The sequence below is a fragment of the Drosophila yakuba genome, unplaced genomic scaffold, assembly GCF_016746365.2.
Source record: "Drosophila yakuba strain Tai18E2 unplaced genomic scaffold, Prin_Dyak_Tai18E2_2.1 Segkk5_quiver_pilon_scaf, whole genome shotgun sequence".
Classification (NCBI taxonomy): domain Eukaryota; kingdom Metazoa; phylum Arthropoda; class Insecta; order Diptera; family Drosophilidae; genus Drosophila; species Drosophila yakuba.
The window spans coordinates 152792-164402 of NW_025048824.1; the positions used below are offsets into that span (position 1 = coordinate 152792).

The window sequence follows — 11611 nt, forward strand, 5'->3', positions numbered from 1 at the left end:
TTTTAATAGTTTTTATTGGACAGAAGTCCGTGTTTATTTTTTAGCAAAATTGAACTAAAGCTATTTTACAATTTGGGTGTTATTTATACCTCCCAGCACCGTCGCTGCCTCTGTTGGCGTCGGTGCTGGCTCCGTCGCTGCCTCTGCCCTCGTTGCTCCCACGGAAGCTCTCCAGACGCTGAGCTTCGCATTTCGAGGCCAATGCAGGTGCACGGCCGGATGCGCGTGTAAGCTTTCTGCATTTGCCCTCGTCGCTCCCACAGAAACGCTGATCCCGCGCTACTGCAGGTGCATGGCCGGATCCGTTTGCGATCTTTCGCAATTCGGTGCTGTGAGTTCTTTTGTTGTTAACTTATATATGCAGTATTAGTGCAAATTATAAAAAGCTGATTAAAACTTAAACTTCGCTGATACTGCTAAGTGATTTGTGCATAAACAATATTTGTCTACAATAATTAAAGATTAAAGCCAAATAACGGAAGCTGATGCTGATTTTTCTTTGCACTCATCTTTCCGCTTAAACCGAATTTGTTGTTATTACCATGGCTGCTAAAAATTCTGGAAACGTTACGGCTGATGCAAACAGGGTGAAATTTTTGAGGCGCACGGCGACTGCCATATTTAACATTATGGAACGATTAGCGGATTCTTTATCAAGATTAACTTCATTGGACAATTCCGTTCTACATGTGAGGTTGGAGCTGATCGATGAGTTGCAACAAACGTTTCAAAAAATATTGAACGAGCTTAATTTGGATCAAAATAAAAGCAATTTGAGTAAGAAATTTGATGATGCTCTCATAACTCCTAAAACCTTATTCTCGTACCTTCGCTGACGGCATTTTTCCGTGTGATTGTAGCCAACAGAAACGTTCACTCCGGAAAAGGGGACCGTCGCTGCCCCCTCTTGAGGTACCAAAATTCACTGAAGGCCGTGCTAACTGCCTGGATTTTTATTCTATATACACGACGATAATAGATAGCCATTCTGACCTTTCAAACATAAAAAAGTGCAACTCCTGCGCCTGCGGATCCAAGCACCACACTCTGCTTTACTTTATGGTCACACGAAAGATCTCAGCTTACTGGCCTCAGATTCATTTGATCATGAGATCATGGTCCATCTTCAGATCTTATTGTACCTGATTTTGCGACGCTGGTGCAACCGCTGAACGCACTCCTCAAGAAACAGACAAGGTGGGAATAGACCGACGCCCACCAAGAAGCATTTGAGGCCGTCAAAACCAGGTTGGTCGCTGACCCGATCCTGGCATGCCCCGATTTCACAAGAACTTTCGTGCTACAGACGGACGCCAGCGTTTACGGGCTGGGCGCTATCCTCACACAGCACTCCGAGCAAGGCGAGCGGGTCATATCCCACTCCAGCAGAGCGCTGAACGGAGCGGAAAAGAATTACTCTGCGACAGAGAAGGACTGTTTAGCGATAGTGTGAGTTGTCAGGAAATTAAGACCGTACCAAGAAGGCTACCATTTCAAAGTGATAACAGATCACATGGCCCTGAAATGGCTGAACGGCATCGAGAGCCAGTCCGGAAGGATCGCGAGGTGGGACCTCCAAGAATACGATTTTGAATTCTCGTATAGAAAGGGCCAGTTAAACATCGTCGCGGACGCTCTGTCGAGACAGCCGTTGCAGGAAACGGTCCGCAGGATAACGGCGAAGGAAGAAGGGCACTCGGGGAGCAGCAGGAATGCAGGTGTACAGAAGATATGCGGAGGAAAATGAAGCAGTATCCCCAATAATACTCAGACTACCTAGAGGAGGCCGGCCATTTGTACAGGCACATTCCGCACCGGGCAGGAAATGAGGATGTGGTGTCATAGAAGCTGTGTGTACCAACCAGGGAGAGGCAGCGCGTCATGGCCGAGAACCACGACATGCCGATGGCAGGACACATGGGAAGTCGGAAGACAATTGCGAGGGTGGCAGCCAGGTACCACTGGCCAGGAATGCACCGAGACATAAGAAGGTACGTGCGGAACTGCGAGAGCTGTATGAAGTACAAGCCTAACCAGCTGCAAGCAGCCGGAAAGATGCTGACCCAGGTGCCGGAAAAACCATGGGCCACCGTGTGTGCGGATTTAGTGGGCCCCTTGCCGAGGTCAAAACATGGGAATTCGATGCTGCTGGTCCTGGTGGACCGAGATCGTTCCGGTGCGTAGGGCAGCCACCGAGACGCTACGAAAGGCTGTGCGGTAGCGAATAGTGGCCAGATACGGGGTGCCAAAAGTTATGATCACGGACAACGGAGTCCAATTTACAAGCAGGGCGTAGAAGAGGTTTTGGGAGGAGCTGGGTGTGAGACACCAGCTCACGGCTTCATATACTTCACAAGAAAACCCGAGAGAAAGAGCCAACAGGACCGTGAAAACGATACTCGCGCAGTTCAAAGGGGCCGATCAGAGGACATGGGACGAGAACTGGCCGGAGCTGCAGCTGGCAATAAACACGAGTGTTGCGGAGACCACAAGATACTCACCGGCATTTATAACGCAGGAAACAGAACGTCTGTTCGACGAACAGACGGCCGGAACGGGCAGCTGTACACAGAAGCCGGCAAAAAACGCGGAAAAACTGAAGGAGATCTTGTTATGTCCCCATATATCAAGACTTTTTAAAAATCACCGAAATTCGCGCCTTTGTTAGTAGCGATAATAATTATCGGAACCTTATCTGACAACGTCATCTAAATGGCAATTGACCAGCTGGTGAATATTGATTCGGATAAGGGTTCTTCGGGTCCCCAGCATCTACCTTCAATCTTTTCTTACGACGATCGTCAAGCAGAGATATGACCTAGCAAAAAGGCAAATCAAGAAAAAAGAACTGGAGAGTACAATCACATGTGCTCCCAACATTAATCCAGATTTTATTTCGGCATCAAGATTAAAAGGCCACAAAGAAGAGGCAATTAATAAATGACCGTGGATTGCCGTGTCGGCAAGGTAAATATTTCAATGAAAACTTCAAAAAAACCAAATTATAATAACAGTTGTGCACGTTTAGGTCACGCGTGTTATTTTTATCGTCGACTACACAGCGAGAAATCGCCAGGTCGATCGATTCCACTAAAGAAGAAAATCACTGGGTAAATATCCAAGCAATTCTGGGAAAATATTCCCGCAGTTACCAGAGGAAACGAAGATAAATTTTAAACTCTTCCACGCCGACCCAAAAGTTCGGCTGGAGTCAGGTACCCCTGCTGGGAGACAATTTGTTCGGAGGTCGCAGGAAAAAATCTACAGAAAACCTACATAGAAATACAAACCCTTACAAAACTAGTGTAAAACAAAAACAGATTAAAATACATTCAGTGCCTAAAAACCCAAAAATTAATTGAAGTTAAACATATTACATATTACATAAAACAAAAGCATTTGATAGTGATGTGAGTGTGTGCAGGTGATAAGTAAAATAAGAGAAAAAAAGAAATACAAGCTGGCCAACCCAATGTAAAATCTTACACTGAAAGAAAAAGAAAGTTTCGTTGCCAATGCCAAAAATAAAATACTTCAAATCAAAAATAAAAATAATTAATCATGACAATATAACAAAAATGAAATGAAAAAAATGCATAAAAAAATGAAATACCTAATAATATATTTTAATTAGCACTTGTGAAAAAAACTAAATAGTGCATTTATAGTTTGAAGTTTTCTTACTAATAACCCCCAACACCGCATCGACAAAAAGGTTTTCTTCGAGAACCAACAGTGGGTGAGTGAAATTAAAAAAAAAACTATATATAAGTTAGCGCCAGCCTCCTTACTGGCAGTCATAGTTGACTATATACTTTTACCTGTAGCAAAGTTCCATATTATTCTCGTCCTTTGATTATGTAGGAAGCAAGCTCGTATCCAAGATGCAGGGGAACCTAGGCCGTTATCCCTTCCCAAACACAACACAAGTTCATTCGTCAATTATTACAATCTGGTTTATTGAGGTTCTATCTTGGAGTTCTACTTCTGCTCGCTGTCGTTGCCAAATCGGGTCTGCCCCCATCGGGCGGCCAACCCACCTGGGTAACCGCCGGTGCTGGCATAAAGGTGCTTACGCTGCACACGCGCTATACCGGTCGTCGGAGCGCTTTCGCAAGAGCGCTCGCATTGCATTTCTGCGTGAGAACGTTTACGTTGCACGAACTCGCCGTCGATGTGCCGGCGTGAAAACGCTTACGCAGCATATGATCGCTGCCACTGCGCTCCCGTTGCCGCTTCCGTTGGTTGTGCTGCGGTTGCGATCATGTTAGTCGCAAGGGTGAGGGGCGTCTGCGGGGCTCGGCTAAGGCAGGTTGATTACTTTAGCCAGAACGGGTCATTGAGCTGGGCCCCTGTGGGTCATTGAGGTATAGCTCGTGTAGGTCCGATTACCGACCGTAACTGTTTCATTCGAGTATTGTACCACAAAAGAACCGACGAGTTGATGTTCCTTTGACTCGAAGATTACTGAGCTATTGAAATTGGTCAATAGAAGTGTTCCATCGTCGATAAGATTAACCACCTCTTGGTCGTTTCTCAAGTATGTACAGGCGGCGTGACGCAGTCGTTTTCTCTTAGTTTGAGGAGGTCCTTTTCCTGGCAAACGGTCGTGTTGCCGATAGATAGGCAATCCCCAAGTACTGCATAGGTCTCATCGGGACTCGCGACTAACTTGTTATGTTCCAGTACCACCTGCCTTCCCTCGGAGATGGTCGAGTACAGGTGCATGAACTTGTATGATTCTGTCGTAACTTTCGGAAACGCCAGAATGTACAATATCATTGTACCATTCGTCACTACCGACGGACGAGAGAACTCGATGGCCTCTATCGGGTTCTGATAAGGGAGGTTACTGACTTCGTTCAGGATTGTCTCCACCTCCTCATGGTCCAGGAGGTTCGAGTTGACCGTCCCCGTTTTAGCAAACTGACATGCCTTGATAATTTCGCCGACTTGATTAGCTAGTATAATGGCTCTGTGCAGGGTTAATGCTGTGGCCCGCAAGTCTCCGTCGATCGCGTTGACTCTTTGGTCCACCTTATTGATCAGCAGCGCTGATTCATGCGCTGAGTCGAAGAGCTTCGAGTTGATTCGAATCTGCTGATCCGTATTCGTCACAACCTCGTTTTGGGCTTTCAATATAGTGTTCCAGTCTGTTGCGTCTGGAGACCCGGCGACCCACTTCCAGGCGGATCCTAGCCATTCTATAGCCCGTGTTGTGCGTACCCTCGATAGTCGACGCATTCCCTCTGACGCATCTTTTAAGTACTGTGTTACTAGAGCGGCCATTCGTCCATCCGTCATTCCGGCCGCCTCATCGTCCAGTTCACCGAGAAGCTGCTGCATTCTGCTCAGGTCGATAATGTGTGCCAGTTTAAAGACACCGTTTATTCGCCAAATTGTCCCCTGTTGTAAAGGGACTACTGGGGAGTCGTACTTAATTATGTGGAAGGTACAAACGACATGAGCTAGCAAAAGGCTTATATCATAAGGGAAGGAAAAGAAAGGTTACTTAAGTTACAAGAAGTGTGTTTCGTGTGCTTATATCCTAATGTCTGTAACGATATTCTGTGTTTTTAGTGTTTCGTAATCATGTTATTTGGTGTTGTTTGTGTTGTGTTTTTTTTTATTTAAGCATTTTGTGTGGTGTGTGTTTCTTTGTTCCTTTTTGCAGAATTTCGTGTCTTTGTGTTTTGTTTTGTAATATTTTTTCTTGCTTATTATTACTTAAGTGATTAGTTTTTTTTTTTATTTTTATATTTTTTTTGTTATTCGTAGTTTTTTTATGGTCTTAAGTGGGTGAAAAATCTTTGCCAATTTTCATTCTTTTTATTAGGAATAGTGAGATAGAAGGAAGAAGATTGAAGGTTTCTCCTCGCTACTTCCTAACATCTGACTTGTGGAAAATCTTTCCGGATTTCGTCCTAAGTGTCACCGTCCTATCCTCCTGGACCACCTCGGCCTTGAACTTCGGCTTTTCCTTTGTCTTAATCTGTTTGTTCTTGATAAAGACTTTCTCACCTTCGTTATACTCGAGGGGTCGATGCCTTTTCTTATTATGGCCGCTAATGACCAAGGCTTGTTTATGTTCAATAAGGCCCCTTATATCTTCCCTGGTCTGTCGTTTGAAATCTGACAAACCCTGATAATTAATTCGGGAAGTACGATCGAAGAAAATATCCACCGGTTTCCTGTTTGTTACCGAGTGCACGGAATTGTTGTACCGATCTACCGTGATGGGTACCAATTCTGTGCTTTTGAAGGTGGGATATTCGGTTTTCAGGCATCGATAGATTTCTAGAAATGTGGAGTGGAATCTCTCCACCTGGCCGTTCACCTCGCTCTTCTGGGTTGGCGTATAGTAGAGTTCGATCTGCAGGGCTCTAAGGTAATTCAAAACAGTAGGACAGAGGAGACCTTTTTCATTATCAGAGACTATAACCCTAGGCACAGTGAAATAATGAATGGCCTCCATCAACCTTTCTCGCAGATGGATAGCCGATTTAGATTCCAGCGGGAAAAGTTTAGCAAATTTAGTAAATTTATCGATACAGCTCAAATAAATTTTTTTCTCTAGGGCGAATACATCAATGTGCAGTATTTCGCATGGATAGTTCGGGACGGGGGTTGGCTGCAGATCTGGTTTGTTAGGGTGGCGGTCGTATTTGAATGTTTTACAACATTCGCAAGCAGACACTTGAGCACGTATAGTACTGGCCATTCGTGGGAAGTAAAATTTTCCAGGAGTTGAATTCTTACCTCCGCTGGGCCCCTGTGGGCCCGGCGGTGTTCTTTCTCGATAACCTCGCAAATTTCTTCGCTGTCATTCAAATCCGACACTAACCTTTGTGTTATACGAATTTTATAACCATTAAAGTTAGTGGAGCAACAGGTCTGGAAATCCTGCAAGAGGTCGTCGGGAATTTTGACCCCATTGATAATTAGTGGCTTCAGGTATTCCTTCAAGAGAGTATTGAGTTTAATTCTCGTCTGAGAGTTGATAGGGATTGTGTGGCGGACATAACCAGCATGTGGTTGGTCACAACCGTATTCGGTCGCGTTTTCATCGAAGATCAGCTGATTTCTGTAAACGTTGATTGGGTTCTGGACGTGTTGTACCAGGTGTGAAGCGTCTTGAAGAGCGCTGTGTACTGTTGCAGAGTCGGACCCTAAGTGATTAATTTGTGTGGGGATACGTGAAAGCGCGTCTGCGACCAGATTTGATTTCCCTGGTTTATAAACCATTGTACAATTGTATTCCTCAATCCGGGACTTCCAGCGTTTTAATTTTGCATTGAAGTTCCGGTTGCCTAACGCAAATGTAAGGGGTTGATGGTCGGTGTAAATCCTGATGCAACCAGCGCCGTACAGGTAAGAACGAAGATTGTCTAGGGCCCACACTATTGCGACCATCTCTTTTTCATTAGTGGCATAACATTCTTCAGTTTTATTTAGCGATCGTGCAATAAAAGCTATTGGTCTATCTCTCCCTTCTTCCTCCTGTGAAAGAACGGCACCAATTGCGTAATTGGAGGCATCTGTCGTAAGATGAAAAGGATTGCTGAAGTTAGGAAACGCTAAAACTTCCGAAGAACAAAGAATGGCTTTCAAATCGGAGAAGGCCTGTAAAGCCTCTTCGTTTAATTCGATTGGGACCCTCTTTGATTGATTAGACTTAACCTTGGCGAACTCCCCGCGCGTAATATTAGTGAGCGGTTTCGCGACCTTTGCGTAATCTCGTATAAATTTTCGGTAATAGGAAGTCATGCCAAGGAAGTTTTTTAATTCCTTGACATTAGTAGGGGTATTCATTTTCATTATTGCGTCTACTTTTTTCTGATCGGCCTTAATACCTTCTGAAGTAACTAAGTAACCAAGAAATTCGACTTGAGTTGATAAGAATTTGGTTTTATCTAGGTTAACCTGGAGTTTTGCCTCCCTAAGACTGTTAAAGACTAGACGCAAGTTCGCCCAGTGACTGTCGTAATCTTTGCTAAAGACGATGATGTCGTCTATATAGACATAGCAAAACTTACCAATGTGTTCCCTTAACACATCGTCAATCATGCGTTGAAAAATAGAAGGGGCATTCTTCAGCCCAAAAGGAAGGCGCAGGAATTCGTATTTCCCGTTTAAAGTGGAAATCGCAGTTTTCGGCGTATCAGATTCTTTCATATGAATCTGGTGAAATCCAGACGTTAAGTCAAGTGTAGTGAAGTATTTAGCTTCACCCAAGCTGGCTAAAGTGGAATTTATATCCGGAATAGGATAAGTGTCTGATATTGTCACTGAATTCAGACGTTTAAAATCTATCACGAGGCGATATTGCTTTTCCCCGGTTGGTTTCGGTTTTTTGGGAACCATCCAAATGGGGGAATTATACGGACTTTTTGAGAGTCGAATTATGCCATCAGCTAAAAGTTCCGAGATACTTTTAGTATACACAGGGTCGTCAGTGGTAGTACGAATTTCGGCTCTTACACTCGTGTGGACTGCTTCGCCTGGTGAAAGTGGGTCACAAAGAGTCGAGTATGAGCTTAACAGAGAGTTAAGGGTACGTTTTATATCTTCTGGATGTTCGCAACCTAACAGGGAATGGACATTTAGAGATTTTTTCGCGAGGAGAGGTATTTTAATACCCGGGGATACAATAAGACAGTCGTTCTTCCTATCAACCAAAGCTTTAATTTCCTTTAAAGTGTCGTCCCCGATAATTCCGTCAAAGGAATGCAAGCCGGGGAGAACAAAAAAGGTAGTTGGGGTGTTATTGCCAATTGGATCAAAGAAATTGCCTACTAGGTGATGTGTGATTTTCACATTACCAGCAGCAAATTTGACATCTTGGTGAAGACTGAGTACCTCTGGGTCCATGCTGACTCGATTGAACGTAGGGACTGTCTATCGGAGGTCTATTGTAGCCCTGATAGGTGCCGGGGAATCTAGGCTGATAGTGTTGCGAATGTTGTGCAAATTTGTTATTCCCCTGTGAGGGACCGGTGCCGGCCCCTGAAACAACATTTTGTAATTCAAGGCAAAAAGAATAGGCTTCTGGTAAAGTCCTTGGATTACGGACCAACAACCACTTTGAACAATCGCCGCTGACGCCTCTCATGAAGACGTCCAGCGCCTTGTCCCTATAAGTTTCGATAAGAGCACTCACGACGACAGGCTCTCTATTGCCATTCCTCAGGTTATTCAAAATCAAAGAGAATTGGCTATTTACTGCCATATAGAATTTTTCTAGGGTCTGGGTACCCTGATTAAGTTGACATAATTGGTGTTCCAGGGTACGAAGGTCCCTTTTATCAGCGTAGTTGAGGGAAAGGACGCGTTTAATTTCTTCCCAATCGTCGTCCTCTACGCCATAAGCTAATAACGCCGTGTCGGCATTACGCCTAATCTTGTGTCTGACGTGTAAAACGATGAACCTATACAGAGGCTTATTTTTTATGACTTGATAGTCATTTAGAATGGACTGCGCTCTATTAATCCACGAAATATAAGTCTCCGGTTGGCCCTCGAATATTTGTAACTCTTTGACGCAATCGGGTAAGGTTGAAGTTTCCCTCAATTCGTACTCGTTGCGGGCCCTAGTTAATGGTACCGCCTGAGTACCAACAGGATTCCTGTTCTCGAAATCCCCCTCTAGGGTAACTAACCTAGCGCTTAACTTCTTATTGTCTTCCGTAACTAAGTTAACAGCGGTGATCAAATTGTTCAACGTATCGTTGAATTTGGCGAGAGTTTCTTTAATTTCTTCCATTCTATAGGTTCGTAGGGAGGTGATACAAAAGGTAAAAAGGACGTGAAACCCGGATAAGTAAGAACTAGCGCGGGACTTTTATTTAAACGGTGGTCAAGTTGTCACCAATGTTTGGAAACAGGGAAGTAGCGAAGGGTTTTTTTTATTTTAAGAGTCTAAATGAGCTTCTCAATACTCGAGTTTCTATTTCGTTTTTATTAAATCTGTTGGCAAAGTTTTTCACTCACCGTTGTATATGATTTCCTTGTTTGTTCTTCGAACTTGTACTCTTACGTTTGAATTGATCTGTTAATGAAAGGAAAAGTTATTAGTAAGGTCGCATAAATTGCATATTTTTTATAATTTCTTCTTAAAAAGTCTTTCTTATGTTTGACGATGTTATCGTTATATCGTTTAGTATAGTTAACTTTACAGTGCAGTCTTAGCCTTTCCAGTAGACTGCCACTCACCACTTTATACTTGAATATCAAGTGTTATGTTATGAAATGGGGCCGCTCGCAAATAAATTGCCGCCGCGGTTTTCATTTATTGTTTTATAATGGTGTTTAACCATGACATTTTAACACTCGCGAATCAGCGAAAAGCTATACCGCCGCAGTGCGTAGTCGTTTTTCATTACGCGGAATCACTACAACTTGTATGCGCCCGTGGAAGATGTTTTTCGCATGTTGTCGCGCATCTCCACCGCAGCGGGTAGTTGTTTTATTATTTTATATTGCACTCCCGAATCTTCAATCTTTTTTATGTTTCGTTTTTCATTTTAATTTGTTTCCTTTTGTTTTGTTAGAACACTGCACACACATACACTGGTAAAGCCGGGCTTGCCGACTGTTCGGGCGCCAGTTAACGCCAGCCTCCTTATTGGCAGTCATAGTTGACTATATACTTTTACCTGTAGCAAAGTTCCATATTATTCTCGTCCTTTGATTATGTAGGAAGCAAGCTCGTATCCAAGATGCAGGGGAACCTAGGCCGTTATCCCTTCCCAAACAGAACACAAGTTCATTCGTCAATTATTACAATCTGGTTTATTGAGGTTCTATCTTGGAGTTCTACTTCTGATCGCTGTCGTTGCCAAATCGGGTCTGCCCCCATCGGGCGGCCAACCAACCTGGGTAACCGCCGGTGCTGGCATAAAGGTGCTTACGCTGCACACGCGCTATGCCGGTCGTCGGAGCGCTTTAGCAAGAGCGCTCGCATTGCATTTCTGCGTGAGAACGTTTACGTTGCACGAACTCACCGTCGATGTGCCGGCGTGAAAACGCTTACGCAGCATATGATCGCTGGCACTGCGCTCCCGTTGCTGCTTCCGTTGGTTGTACTGCGGTTGCGATCATTTTTGTCGCAAGGGTGAGGGGCGTCTGCGGGGCTCGGCTAAGGCAGGTTGTTTACTTTGGCCAGAACGGGTCATTGGCTCCGGGCGAGAGTAAGTCGTTAACTTATATAACCAAAACAAAACTAAAACTTAAAATTACTAAATTGCAATTATGTAGTTCAGTGTAGTTAAGGCTTATCAACCGCTCGTGCCGATTGATTTGTCTATTTTGCCAATTACTCTTTCGATTCTTATCCGAATTCTAACATGGTAATTTAAAGCACTATAATGTAACGTAAACATTGACGACTACACTGAAAGAAATTAATATTGACATGACTTGCACCTACATATTTTCTCCTTTTAGCAATAGAAACCTTTTTCTTTCAATGATGCGTTTAAATAAATAAACCCCATAGAAAAGAGAAAAACACTAAATAGTTGTTAAGGATTATTGATTACTAAACAACTACAACATAAAAATAAAACCCACTCCACTTCAATGTTCTTTTGTTGGTAACAAACAAGAAAAA

General features: G+C 43.8%; 1 protein-coding gene across 1 annotated transcript; it reads right to left on the bottom strand.

The window, feature by feature from the left end:
- Positions 1-4399: 4399 nt before the first annotated feature.
- LOC122319682 lies at positions 4400-5346 on the bottom strand. The gene has a single exon (XM_043207275.1). The coding sequence runs from the start codon at positions 5344-5346 to the stop codon at positions 4537-4539; it is 810 nt and encodes a 269-aa protein (XP_043063210.1). The 3' UTR covers positions 4400-4536.
- Between the last annotated feature and the right edge of the window lie 6265 nt (positions 5347-11611).